Below are 15053 nucleotides of genomic sequence, written 5' to 3'. Positions count from 1 at the left end.
AGGCAATACTCCTGCGATGCTCCGCTTGACACAGAAGCAAAGGTTATTAGAAGGTAATTTACGGATAATGTTTTTGGAAAAAAATTATCTGTGTGATTTGCTATGACGACTGATTTCTGCCTTGTTTTGTACCTCCTCACCCTCCACTGCAAACACCTCCCTCCCCATCACAGTTGTTTATATGTATCTCGCTCGATACAATGACAGCATGTTTAGGCTTTTACTTTCCACGAACCACCCCACCCTCCCTCCTGCTCATCATACTGTTAATAATAATAACCTGTGTGTTTGATACAGTGCCTTATCACGTCGTTGAAACATCTCAAAGCGCTTCATAGAATATATTGTAAAGTGTGTTCACTGTGTATTTTGTGGGAAAAAATGCAGGAGCCAATTATGCACAGCAGTGTCCCACAAAAAATTTTTTTTTGAGGGATTATTACCCCCGGATAGCAATCCGCCAATCGAATAACAATTAGGTTCCTACTGACTGCTAGGTAAACAGAGGCGTGTGGAGCAAGGAAACTTGCCTGAGGTTTTATCCCACCTGGGAAACAAACCCAGGTTTGTTACAAACAAACCCAGAGTGTTATAACCACTGAGCTACAGTGATCGGCACTAAAACAACGCTGTTTGTTCCGTGCAGGTTGCAGAAATCATCAGCTGCACCAGATTAGCCCGTTCCAAAAGCAGCATTTCACTGCCACGTCGCCTCACAGCTGGGCTGGCTCCGGGTTCAACACAATTAACTAGAAACCCCATCCATCCTCCACGTGCAAATTATTGGGAGTTTTTTTTGAATGCGTCATTCTTTCCTACCTCCCTTCCCCCCCCGTCTCGTTTAACCAAAAAAACACATGTTTTTCAGGCTTAGGTTGTGAATAATATCTATAACATATTCCAGAAATGAATGATTGTGGTCTGATCGCAGTTACACTTGGGTAATAATAATAATCCTTGTATTTGATATAGCGCCTTATCACGTCTTCGAGACGTCTCCAAGCGCTTCATAGAATATACTGTAAAGTGAATTGACTGTATATTTGTGGACAAAATGTGGCAGCCAATTCCGCACAGCAACTTCCCACAAACAGTCGCGGATTGAAGTAACCAATTTTTTTTTCTTGAGGGATTATTATCAGGGGTATGGGGTAAGGAAACTTGCCCAAGGTTTTGCCCTGCCAGGAAGCAAACCCAGGTCTCGCACTTGCGAGGTGAGTGCTCTAACCACTGAGCTACAGGATCACACCTCGATGCACAGAAAATGCACAACTTCCTTTGTTTCTGTCTGCAGAATTGTTACGGAATATTAAATGTAAGGAGGTATCGGATGCGAAAAACAATAGTCTCATTTGCCTTCTCCACCCACAAATCACACACAACTGCAAAAGAGGTAAAGGGATTCGCTAGGGTATCTACACAAAAACTATTTCCTCTGGTGGGGTAATCCAGAACAAGGGGGCCTCATCTTAAACATAGAGCTCGGACATTTAGGAGTGAAATCAGGAGGCAGTTTTTCACACATGGTGGAAATCTGGATTTCTCTCCCACACCCAAAAGGTTGTGGATGGTGGATCCATTCATGTTTTGAAGACTGAGGTGGATAGATATTTGTCAAGTCAGGGTATCAAGGGATACGGGGCAAGGGCGGGTAATTGGAGTTGATCAGCCATGATCTGATAGAATGGCGGATCAGGCTCGAGGGGCTGAATGGCCTACTCCTGTTCCTATGTTCCTAACACACCCTGTGGGAATCTCCAAACAACCTCCCACTGACAGCAAACAAAATAAGTAATCCTTCCATTTGATGCAGTGGGGGAAAAAAAATTGTCAAAGCGTTTCACAGGATTTATTGTAATGTGTAGTGACTGTGCATTTTGTAGGCAAATGTGTCCTGCCAATTTGTACAGCGACGTCCCACAAATAGCCATAAAGTGAACAACTGATTTTATCTGGGGTAATGTTGGCCAGGATACTGGTAGAACTTCACGTGTCTTTTGAATAGCGCGAAGAGATCAGGCAGACAGGATCTTGGCTTAAAGGTACATCCGAAAAATGGTACCTCCAACAAGACAGTGTAGTTGACCAGCCAGGACCCCGTTGCACATTGTCTGTGAACATGTCACTGCCTCCGACAACATAGCTCTTCCCCTAGTATTTTTCTGGGGTATTAGGCTGGACTGTGAGCTCAAAGTCCCCGACATGGTGCTGATTCCATAATGTTCTGACCTGGAAGCGAGAGTGCAGTCGACTGAACGAAAGTCACATCAGGGCACGGGGTTTGTGCAGAGTATTGATATGGGAAGAGGAGGTCGGTCTCAGCAAGTCCGATCAGAGGAGAGCAGCAAGTGACAAATGGAAGTGACCAACCCCCTGTTGATGCTAAATAAATAATAATAATCCTTGCATTTGATATAGTGCTTTTCGCATCTTCGAGACGTCTCAAAGCGCTTCACAGAATATACTGTAAAGTGAATTGACTATATTTGTGGGCGAAACGCGGCAGCCAATTGCGCACAGCAGCGTCCCACAAATAGTCGTAGATTGAGTGACCAAATTATTATTATTTTAACTATTTTATTTAAATTATGTTTTTAAGGATATCATTATTAATATTATTAATATTATTATTATTATTGGATGTTGAATCCCAAGCTAAGAAAGCCTGTTGATTTGTGACAATAGGAAGGCTTAAATCACATTGGCACATTCCTAATACTGCAAACATCTGACAGCTCTGGGCTTTGATATTTCCTGGGAGTGAATTAATGGCTTGAAGGTTTAAAAGAACAATTTATTTATGGTGTGTAGGGTAGGAGCTGTCATGTGTTATACCAACCCGTTTGTGCCAGTGCAAATTCAGTTTTGAAATGGTTACCGCCGTTCAATACACTACAACACAACACACTGCTCCTCACACAGGCTAAGAGGCGATAGGGATTTATGAAATTCTTTTATAAACAGCTCTTTTAATGACAGGAACAGCCTAGCAATGATGACCTAAGTTAGAGGTCTTGGCAAGGAGTCCTGTGCAGATGTGACCGAGAATATTGGCTTCCATTACGGTCATCTTTGGGACTCTGAAATAATTGGTAATTGTGAAAATTGCCTTTCAGAGTAGCTCTGCCTAATAGCTTAAGACAAAGCCACGATGTGCCTGCCTTATTTACACGAGTTCTGGCCTGTTCCTGCTCACACTAGAGAAATGGAACAGATGTATCCTCCAACCTGATGGTCACTGCAAGGACGTACCACCCACTTGCCCTTTCCCTGGGCAAGAGCGCACTTTGACTGGACGTCTCCCCCCATTGACCACATCTTTGGTTTCTTCCAGTTTGTAAAGGTGACGGGTCTTCCATTGGTCCACTCCCATCTCCCTGATCCAACCTCCGCCCTGAGACCTACAACAAAGAGAACATAACATGGTGACCACCTGTCTCGCCAGCATCCACCCACCAACATCCGTCTTCTCAAGAACACTCAGATCCATGAGATGAAGGCAGAACATTCCTTCCATAGCTCCTATACAAGAATCGCCTTATGGACTCTACCCCAACTATTTAACCTCGAGAGAAAGTTCTGCGTGAACGGAATGGGTCGCTAATGTGTCAAAAGGTTGCCGAATCTTAGTCAGAAGATCACAAGATGGGTTCAGATGAAGACGGTCCTTTGGCACATCTGATCTCATCCTTATCCAGAATATCTGCCCTACTGCTCCCCTCCCCCATTGAGCTGTGTGATTTTTAAACATCCTGGCCTCAATCCTTCTTCCTGACAGTCCTATTCAAATGTTGCTCAAGGGTACGTACCAATCCAGATTGGCTGCTTTTGGGCAAATCTCGAGAACCATTTCATCTCCTTCTTAGAATGGACGCTGACTAGGTTACCATGGAACCTACCATGATATGGGAGGAAGGGAAGGAGGGCAGAGTGGGGGGAGAGGGAGGTAGGAAAAGAAAAAGTCAATGTTACAAGCTCTTAATTGTCAACTTGTATAATATGTTTGTAATTAATAAAATAATAATCCTTGTATTTAATACAGCGCTCATCGCGTCTTCAAGTTGTCTCAAAGCGCTTCACAGAATATACTGTAAAATGAATTCATTGAATATATTTTGTGGTTGAAACGCAGCAGCCAATTGCACACAACAGTGTCCCACATGGATTGAGTGACTAAATTATTAATTTGTTTGAAGGAATTGGTACCTCTGGAAAAGCGATCCGCCAATTGACTAACAATCTCTGCTAGGTAAACAGAGGGTGTGTGGCGTAAGGAAACCGGCCTAAGGATTTGTCCCGGCCAGGAATCAAACTCAGTTCCTCTGGCTTGCGAGGCGAGTCCTCTAACCCCTCAACTACAGGAGTTCAGGATTACAGCTATTAATTAATTAATCATAATCTATCACAGCTATTAATTAATTAATCATAATCTGTCTGTGTCCCTCTCTCCACCCGCCCGTCTGTCAGTCTGTCTCTGCGTCGCTATCTCTCTGTCACGCTAGCTCTCTCTCCCTATCTCTCCCCTCCTCTCTCCATCTCTATCATTAATAATAATAATAACAAAGGTGATAACTTGTGTTCATCGCACTCTGGGAGTTGGGAGTTGGGATGTGTTGAGTAAAAGCTTCACTGAGCAGTTGAGCACTTACATGTGGCTGCAGGCGGTTTGGCCTCCCTCCCAGGTGCCGTTTCTCCATGAGTTCAGCAGGTAGCAGTGCTTCTCATTCTGTGTCCAGCCCATGGGGCACTTGGCTTTGTGGCTCTGCTGGAACCATACATAATAATAATAATCCTTGCATTTGATGTAACGATGGTTCCATATCCAGACAGGCCTTCAGCCTCTCTGCCCCATATTCTGGAACTCCATCCCACAGCCCCTTTGCCTCACCCCCTCCCTTGCCTCCTTCAAGACCTTCCTCTTTGACCATGCCTTCGGTCATCCTCCTACCTCTAACCTCCCCACCCTGCAACCCCTCCTGATCCCAACCACCAGCTCGGCTTCAGATCCCTGACTGTCCAGCGCCTTGGGACTTCCTCCTGACATGAAAGGCATTCTACAAGTGTAATTTGTTGTTGTTGTGTCAGACTGACCCAAAACATTAATTGATTCATGAGGAGAAGCAGTGATACCAACCTTATCATTGCTGTCGTGTGAATGAGCTTTTTCAAGGGGAATGGAAGCATCTTGTTGAGGCAGCTCCTGTCTGCTGCCCAGAGGGAATGGAAACAGAGGCCACCGCCAGTTACTGCCAGGGACTGATCTCTCCTCGATCCTCACTGACACCATCTCGCGGGACTGGAAAACAACACAGATTTTGTGCTGCTCTCATGTGCCACGGCCTGGCCACTCCACTACCCGCTGCCCTCCCCTCAGCTAGCTCCGGTCTCCTGCCCGCTAAGTCTGTGCCTGACTGGAGCAGAGGATTCCCAGCATCTCAGTGCTGTGACGGGGAGACACCAGCTCAACACAGAATTGGAAGCTTTGGGAGTGGAAGAGGATGAATTTGAAGGAAGGAAACACAAAGGGGAACAAATTTCCATTGGAACGTTATACGAATGGTTGTATCATGGAGCCCCGTAGCTCAGTGATTAAAGCACTCGCCTCGTAAGCAAGAGGACCCGGGTTCGATTCCCAAGCGGTGTGAAACTTTGGGTAAGTTTCCTTACTCCACACGCCTCTGTTTAGCTAGCAGTAAGTAGGAACCAGTTGTTAGTCGATTGGTAGATCGCTTTTCCGGGGATAATAGTTCCTTCAAAATAAATAAATAATGATTTGGTCACTCAATCCACGACTGTTTTTGGGGACACTGCTGTGCGCAATTGGCTGCCACGTTTCGCCCACAAAATACCCAGAAAATTGACTTTACAGTATATTCTGTGAAGCGCTTCGAGACGTTGTGAAGACATGATAAAATGCTATATCAAATGCAAGGATTAATATTAATAATAATAATCTTTGCATTCGAGACATCTCAATGCAGAATATACTGTAAAGTGAATTGACCGTGTTTTTGTGGGCGAAACGCGGCAGAGAATTACACACAGCAGCGTCCCACAAACAGTCAGGGATTGACCAATTCATTATAGGTTTTTTTGAGGGATTACTATCTCTGGAAAAGCGATCCACCAATCGACTAACAACCGTGTTTCTACTTACTGCTAGGTAACCAGAGGCGTGAAGAGTAAGGAAACTTGCCCAATATTTCTCCCTGCCAGGAATAGAACCCAGGTCTCGCTTATTATTATATTGATGGGACTGTTAAATAAAGTCCGGCTGATACAAGGAAGAAACTACGAGGAAGAAATCGAAAAGTCATAATGCTACAATGTCTCCTTGTTTGAACGTACCGTTCTGCCACTTTCAATGGAATGAATCTGTCTCCTGGGGACAATTGGAGAGGCTTCTTCTCTGGTCAGGGCTTGAAGATCGCATAATTGATCAGTCTGAGGGACATCGCCTCGAGGAGGAGAAGGGAAGGAATCCCAATCCGGCTCCGACTCCATGCCCGCTCTTCCCCTCTGCCTGAATACTTTTCCTCGGCTGTCAGGAGGAGACCTGGAGTTTGAATGTGGAGCTCCTTCAAAACCATCATGTGTCTCGTCCTCTTCACTCATCCTTGGATGTATCAGAGCACAACCACCTACTGACATACAAACCTAATGTCATCAGAGAGGGGCACATCAGCCAGGGTTACTATCCAACATCCCTGGTCAGAAAGTGGGTGGACATTGGGTGAGGCCACAATTGGCTGCACTGACCCTTCCCACCCATACTTGAATATGGGTTAGAGGGATTATATTTTGTAAACTAAATTGAACTCACCACCATTCCTGATGCTGGCAGTACTGAAGAAGCTTGGTGGATTAATGGCTCTAGAAACATAGGAACAGGAGGAGGCCATTCAGCCCCCTTGAGCCTGTTCCACCATTCCAATTAAATCATGTATATAATTCGCTGATGAGTGTATCTGTTTTAGAATTCTTTGCTCTTGCTTAGTTAGATGCTGAACTCAAGTCAGGGCAAATTTGGCTCCAGGGACACAATATCTCATCTGGGGATTGTCCCTGGAATAGGGTGTAAAAGGCAGACACCAGGAAGTTTTTATTTCCTCAAAGGGTAAGCAACAACTGGAACAGGTTACCAGGGATGGTGGTTGAGGCAAGGAAACTGGGATTTGTTTAAAAAGAGCTTGATACTGTGATAGGGTAGGGAGGGGTGGTGGGAGAGGTGTTGGGGGTCAGTAGGGTTAGTCTTCTGGAATTATGAGATCAGATGGGCCAAAGGGCCATCTTCACCCAGACCAATCTTGTGATCCTGTGAATAGCCCGCCAACACTCACTGTCAAGACTTATAAGTGAAGAATACTCTCTTGGGTAAGATTTTTTTTGGGGTCAGTTAGGTGACTGGCACATGCAGAAACCCATCACCCATGCTTGAGAATCCATGGGCAAATAAAAGAGATTTGGTGAGCAAACTGGCCTCCTTTGCTGCAAATTTCTATGTTCCCATGACTGAATTATTGGGGAGGGGGCGGCAGGTGGGTGGGATATGCAAATCTTTGCCCTCGCTGAAGATAAAAGTTGCCAAACTCTGTTGGAGAATGATGGGGGTAGTGGTCGCCCTGTTTTATTGCTAGGGCCCCTCACTGTTGAGAAATAAAGTCCATTAGTAAGAGATACAGCCATTAATTACCTCCACGTAAGTCCACGATTTCCACCAAAGAAATGTCGTTCTGGCCAAGGATGGCGTTGATAGGAGTCCTCAGCCTCACTTCAAACTTTTCATTGTTCTCTTCCAGTCCATCATCCTTGATAAAAACATTCCAAACCTTCGTGGAGACGCCTGCGTTAAACCAAGGAATGTTAGCTGAGGGGAAGTCTGGCCTAGAAAGCCACAGCGTGGCACTTCAAGGCATAACAGGACCAGCAAAGTATAGCATGGCAAGGCATGGCAATAATATTCCACTAACCACTCCACTAACTGCCTCCTTCACTCAGGTGGCTCTGTCCCTCTTCACCTCTGCTCCAACATCGGCGGTCATGCTTTCAGTTAGTACCCCCAAATTATGGAGATCACTGCCTCAATTGATCGCACTTGAAGACCCTCCTCTTTGACTTTGCCCACGGTCACCTCCCCACCTCCCTGTTAAAGTGCTCCAAGACGCGACTCTGCATAAAGGGCGCTATATAAATACAAATTATTTTTGTGATTAATAATAATCCTTGCATTTCATATAGTGCCTCACCATGTCGTTGAGATATCCCAAGGTTTGTGATGCATCTCCTGCTTTAACTCACCCGGATCAAACTGAATCAAGCTGGCCGAACTGTGAGTGAAATCTCTGTCAACTATAGCTGATAACTCCTGGACCTGCAGAGGGAATGGGGGGAGAGTGTTGGGGGAGTGGCGGGACACAACAGGACACAAACTCAGAAATGCGGAGTTCAATATCCAAAGCTTTGCAATGGCAGGATGGCAAATTCTTCATTTGTTTATAGTTGCTTGTGAATGCCTTTCAGGGCAATGTTTGGTGTATAGTGGAACAACAATAATCTTTGGATTTTATATAGCACCTATGACATTGAAAGGTCTCAAAGTGCTTCACTGGGATTTGGTGTGACTTGCAGTGACTGTGCATTTGTAGGGAAACAAGGCAGACATTTTCTAATTACTCCAAACTGTACAACAAGATAGGAACAGGCCATTCTGCCTAAGCTAGTCCATGCTGGTGTTTACATTCCACACGGGCATCCACCCCTGCTAATCCCCTCTCCTAAACCCCTGTATTCCCTAATTTACAGCACTGTCCCACAAATAGCCACGATTGACTGATTGATTAATCTGTTGGCCAGGACACTGATAGAGAAAGAAACTCCCTTCTCTTTTCCAATAGCGCCACAGATCTTTAACGTCCATCTGAACAAGCAGACGGGATCTCGGTTTAACGTCTCACCCGAAGGATGGCACCTCTGACAACTCAACATCCCCACCCACCCCCAGCCGCTGCATTGGAGCGTCACCTTAGACTATGTGATTCCAAGTCCTGACCTGGGGCTTGAATCCACAACCTTCTGACTCAAGGATGAGAGAGAGAGAAAGAGAGAGAGAGCGAGCGCTACCACTAAGCCAGGCTGACACATAACTGCGCCCTTGATTCAAACACACTTTCCAAGCTACAAAGCAAATTAAACTTAAATGCTCTCAGGCAGTGCAGTAGCCCACATGTGCTGGTATTTAAAGAGACATCTCCATTCCAGCATTTCAATGGCATTCAAAGGTGAAGAGATTCGGAGTGGCCACTTTAATTCAAGTGCCCCCCCACCGTTTCCCTCCACTGCCCACCTCTGGTGACCGACTTCCGATGGGAAGGCACGAACTCGGACAGGAAGTCAGGAAAAGCGCAAATAACAAAAAGAAGGTCAGGGCAAAAAAATACATTTCCCTTTTCTTCTTCTTTTTCTTCGAGATGTCGTCATTTGCATTTGAATCCGCCACATAATTTATCAATGGTTCTGGTTTCCGAATCTCCTTTTCCAAAGACACCCTGTGATGGCAGTTTGCTGGGTTTCTAATTTGGAAATGACTGGAAGGTCCTTAAAATAGGACTGTTGTGGCTCTGCGTAAATCACACTGGAGCCAAATGGATTTGAAGGCTTATGTCACTGTATGATATCACATGTATATTTCCATTCCTTGTCAGAAGCTTTCAGCCACATCCTGGTGGTGTTAGTATCATTATTTCTGTCATATTATCTTCCTTTTTTTGCATAACAGCATATGGTTAGTACATGGTTAGCACATGGTTAGCAGATAAATTAATGCGTGATTAGCACACGATGAGTTAGAAGGCGTACATGTCTCAGAGAGAGCTTTACCAGAATCCTTTCCACTTCAATGGCAAACAACAACAACTTCCATTCATATAGCAGGGAAGCGTCTCGGAGCACATTGTATGAGGGACTTCACTCTGACACACATCAGTGAGCTTCAAGGACATGGTGTCAACACGGGGAAACTAATACTTTTTGCTAGGGGCCTCTCTCCATTTCCCCTCTTTACCCCACGTCCGTCCATTCATATCCTCCCGCTCTCCACCCTTTCCCCCCCCCACCCCATTAGCCCACAAAGAATGACTCCCTGTAACATATGGTTGTACGGATAGCAAAGAGGTAATTGCAAACCAATTGGACAACGAACAGAATGTTCATTGCCTACAAAACACACAGTCACTACACTTTACAGTAAATCCTCTGAAACCCCCTTTGAGACACCCTCCCCAAATGAAAGGCGCGATATCAAATGCAAGGATTGTTATCGTTATTTCTGCACTGAAAATAACCAAGTTGAAAAGGTAGGAGGAGGGAAGATCAAATTAAATCAGGAAATAGTGGTGAGGTGAGGCGAGGATTAAGCTGGAACTATTTACCAGTTGCTGATTGTAAGAGGTAGAAAAGTCTGGGGCAAATAAAGTGTTGCAATCCTGAGAAAGGGAGTAGGAGATAGCTCAATGAGTCTCGATTTCAATACAGTGAGATGCTAGGTAGGAGGTGTGAGAAACAGGTGAAGTTAGAAATTGGTTCAGCCACGGCCGGAAACTTCAGAGAAGGAAACTAACATTGTCATTTAGGTAAAATAGAGAAAGACAGCAGTGAAGGTGGGGGGGAGAGAGGCTGGAGTTTTGAGGCAAGGGTAGGCACATAATGTAGGCAAGGGTAGTACATCACCTGTATACTAATGTAAGATGGGTCAGAGCTGTATCCTTTCCTGGTAACTTTAATGGAGAGAGTTCCTGTGTCTTCACAAACTCTGTACAAGGTTTCAGCCATTTCGATTCTTGACCATTTCAGCTCCATTCTGTAACAGGACGTATAAAAACACACACACATTTGGTAGTTTACTTTTTCTTACTCTCTTCAATGAAGAATCAAAGAATATTACAGCACCGAAGGAGGCCATTCGGCCCATCGTGCCTGTGCTGGCTCTTTGGAAGAGCTACCCAATGAATCATGCTCCCCCGCTCGTTCTCCATATCCTTGCAAATGTTTCCTTATCAGGTACCTATCTAATTCCCTTTTGAAAGTTGTTATTGAATCTGTTTCCACCGACCCTTTCAGGCAGTGCATTCCAGACCATAACAACTCTCTGTGTAAAAAAAATTCTCATCTCCCCTCTGGTTCTTTTGCCAATTATCTTAAATCTCTGTGCCCTGGTTACTGGAAACAGTTTCTCCCGATCTACTCTATCAAAGCCCCTCATAATTTTAAACACAAGAAATGGAAACATTCAACAAGTTTGCTTAGCTGAGATTAATCTCGAAGAGTGAAGTTTGGTGAGGACCTTCTGAAACAAATTCAAGTCTATTTTATCCATTTTTACTGTGAATATTATGTGACTGTAGCCAGGGAGTTAAGCAATAGTAAGAATTAACGATGAAAATGTCTTAAAACTCCTGAAGCGTATTGGTTAGAACACTCGCCTCACAAGCGAGAGGACCTGTGTTCGATTCCCGGGCGGGGAGAAACTTTAGGCAGGTTTCCTTATTCCACACGCTAAGGGAAAAAAGCTAAGTGAGAAAAGGTCCATCTAGTTCACCTTTCTGGCGGTCACATGCATATACCACCTATGTACTATATTCTATAATGTTATTTCCTAAAAAAAACTAAACTTAATCTAAACTTGTGGTGACACTTACACTTGTGGTACAATAGAATTGCCAGCTGGGTCGGATATTTTGAACTCGTAGCTGTCAGATATGACTTCAATGGAAGAGTTTACGATATAGCGGATTCTGCGCCTGTCAATGTCACTCTGAGTAAACGTCCCTCGAATATACCCGCCTGTAAGTAAGATCATTTATTGTCTGTAAATTCTCGCTTAATTCGATTAGGGTCTAATTTATTTCACCCACAAAATATAGTCAATTCACTTTACAGTATATTTTGTGTAGTGCTTTGAGACGTCTCAAAGCCCTGATAAGGCGCAATATCAAATGCAAGGATTATAATTATTTCTTAACGGATTTCTCAATACGAAACGTGCGATGATTGGGACTTCTCAAATGCCGAATGTGCTGAAGATTAAGATGAAGTTTGACCCAATTTTTGCAGTTTGTTAACAAAGATCACCTGAGTTACCTGTGTTTACGTTTTCTAAGTATCCAAAGTTAGGTGGACGTAGAACAGTGAAGATTAGTTCCTCGTCATCGCTGTCGACATCAGAGGCTTTCAGGTTTCGGGCTGTAATGTAGATTCCGAAGCGACCGTCTCTCAACGTATCAATTACGGTCGGACTTTCATTAGTAAGAATCCTGGGAGAGGCTTTGTCAGTGTGTTCAACCTGTAAAATTGCCCCATTTGCAATTAAATTTTTTTCCCAAGATCAGTTTGGATAAAGAAGACAGATCGGATCTGATCTCCTCCCTCCACAATGCCACCCTACCATCATTACATCACAGCATCAAACTGCTTTTTAAATGAGTCCTCAACCCTTCCTGCCAACCTCTTCCAGTCATTAATTACTGCTCCTTCGAACAATGCAGACATCACAACAACAACAATTTGAATTTATGTAGCCCCCTTCCCATGGGCAGCGTCTCGGACTACTACCACTAGTTAAATCTTCAACAGATCAATCCGATCCAACCCAAACAATCCCGTTGCATTCCTTCTTTGCGGAAAATTGCACTTTCTTTTATGCTGAATGTTCTGCAATTTCAGTGGCAATTAGCACTGACACAGCAACTTCAAGTTTTGGAAATGTCGTCTTTTCACCCCCTAAGCGCTCACGTAAATTAGTTTGATTCCCTGGTCACTGGGACTCTACATCTGCCGAGAGGGCAAACCATACCTACAATAGGACCGTCTTACAATGCTGTTCAGATAATGGGATGCTATCTATCTCGGGCTGTTGCCCACACACTGCCATTATACGGTCAATTCAGACCCAGTGGCGTTCATGCAAATGCACGAGCCAACAGATATTTAGCAAAGGGAAAGAATTCACTTCACATCTCTGCGGCACATCGCTGAATCCTGGCTGCTTTACAATCAGACTTGTCAACCTCACACCCCAGACGTGCGACAAGTTTCGTACACAAAACCTTCAGGTTAATGAGTGGCTGAACCCAGCCCATCTGCTGGAGCTATAGGAGGACACTGAGAACCACCACCCACCCCCACACCACCTCCCTCCATCCCCACTGGAGTGTAACCCTAACCACAACAAGGAAATAAACTTGACAAGGACAGAATTTAACATCAAAAAGGGAATGTGCATTGGGAATTACTGTGGTTATGTTATAATAATAATCTGCTTCAAAGCTCTTCACAGAATATACCGTAAAGTAAATTGGCGAAACACCAATTGCGCACCGCAGAGTCCCACAAACAGTCATGGATTGAGTGACTAGATTATTATTATCTATTTTTTGGGGGAGGGATTATTACCCCTGGACCCAGTCGACTAACAACCTGGTACCTACTTACTGCTACGTAAACAGAGGCGAGTGAAGTAAGAAAAGCTGCTTAAGGTTTTGCCCTGTCTCGGTCCTCTCGCTTACGAGGCGAGCTCTCTAACCACTGAGCTACAGGAGGGGTATGTGTTGGGAAACAGACAGAAAGTGAGTGATCCCCATTGGCGAATTTGGGAAAGATTGGCCGCAGGGATGGGGGGCGGGGGAAGGGGCAGAGGGGCAATGGGAGCTCCAGAGAAACGGCAGAGCCAATTTATTCCAAAACATCTTTTCTTGATGTATTGCCAAGTGGGCCTGAGTGATTCAGTTTGCATCAGCACCTGCCTAATTAACCCGCCTAAGCACCGAGCAGACACTTCTCTGTACAGGAAAACAGCTTGTTTTTCCACTCCACTAACTTCTCACTCCTTATAAACTTGCAATCACCACTGAAGGAGGTAAATCCGAGGCTCAGGACCTCATCTCAGCAGCCACCTCTCTGACGCTCGCACTCCGGGTGCAATTTGTGCTGCGAAAATATTTACATGATTCTAACATTTGAATATTCCACTCTGGCCCGTGCTTGTCATTTGATCTGAAGGGGAGAAGCAATTCTCCCGTATCAGAGAAGCAATTGATCCTTTAGCACAGTGGTTAGTTAGAGCACCCAAGTGAGAGGACCCAGGTTCGATTCAAACCCAGAAAGTTTCCTTCCTCCACACTCACACCTCTGTTTACCTGCAGTAATTAAGAACCTGGTTGTTAGTCGATTGGTGGATCGCTTTCCAGGGTAATAACCCCTTCAAATAATAATAATTTGGTCATTCAATCCACGACTGTTTGTGGGACATTGCTGTGCGTAATTGGCTGCCGTGTTTTGCCCACAAAATATACAGTCAATTCACTTTATAGTATATTCTGTGACGAGCTTTGAGACGTCTCAACATGATAAGGCATCAACATCAAAATGCAAGGATTATTATTATTGTTATTCAATCTCTCAAACTCATGGAGAATAAACGCACAATCCTTTGTATTTAATACAGCCTTTCATGATCGTTCAAAGCACTTTGCGGGATTTGCAAAGTGACTGTGTACTTTGTAGGCAGACATTTTGCGTTCAATGATATCCCACTAGCAGCCACGAAGTGAATAAAGAAATGTTATCAGTCAGGACGCTGGGAAAAAGAAACTCCTTCTTTCCTTTTGAAAAGTGCATCGGGAATTTTATAATATAATAAAAATCCTTGTAGTTGACATATCTGTCACGTTGTCGAGACATCTCAAAGCTCTTCACAGAATATATTGTGAGATGGATGGACTGTGTATTTGATGGGCGACTTTGATGGCTGCCCAGATAGGAGTTCCAGACAGCAGGGGCAGAATGGCTTTTGCATTGTCGGACGTGTCGTCCTTCTGATGGGATGTAAAACAGAGGTCCCGTCTGCCTGTTCAGGTGGACATTAAGGATCCTGGACCACCACCCAAAAAAGAGAAGGAAGTTTCTCTGGCCCGGTGTCCTGGTCAACAAACTCCTCAGATAAAATTGGTCATTCATTTTGTACTAATGTGTTTTTTCCCAGGTGTTCAGGCCAACAATTC

General features: G+C 44.5%; 1 protein-coding gene across 1 annotated transcript in view; it reads right to left on the bottom strand.

Moving 5' to 3' along the window:
* Positions 1-2924: 2924 nt before the first annotated feature.
* frem1b (Fras1 related extracellular matrix 1b) overlaps positions 2925-15053 on the bottom strand; it is a 46702-nt gene continuing 34573 nt past the window's right edge. Inside the window, exons 25-34 of the mRNA XM_042335710.1 lie at positions 12136-12337; positions 11694-11838; positions 10726-10855; positions 8299-8371; positions 7694-7843; positions 6349-6644; positions 5135-5296; positions 4650-4765; positions 3810-3895; positions 2925-3401 (exon numbers count right to left, since the gene is read on the bottom strand). Coding sequence (XP_042191644.1) covers positions 3193-3401; positions 3810-3895; positions 4650-4765; positions 5135-5296; positions 6349-6644; positions 7694-7843; positions 8299-8371; positions 10726-10855; positions 11694-11838; positions 12136-12337 — 1569 coding nt within the window. The 3' untranslated portion in view covers positions 2925-3192. The remainder of the gene's footprint in view (positions 3402-3809; positions 3896-4649; positions 4766-5134; positions 5297-6348; positions 6645-7693; positions 7844-8298; positions 8372-10725; positions 10856-11693; positions 11839-12135; positions 12338-15053) is intronic.

The sequence above is a fragment of the Callorhinchus milii genome, unplaced genomic scaffold (genome assembly GCF_018977255.1).
Source record: "Callorhinchus milii isolate IMCB2004 unplaced genomic scaffold, IMCB_Cmil_1.0 Scaffold5, whole genome shotgun sequence".
NCBI classification, from domain to species: Eukaryota; Metazoa; Chordata; class Chondrichthyes; order Chimaeriformes; family Callorhinchidae; genus Callorhinchus; species Callorhinchus milii.
The sequence above is the reverse complement of the archived record's forward strand: the minus strand, read 5'-3'. Positions and strand labels throughout refer to the sequence as shown.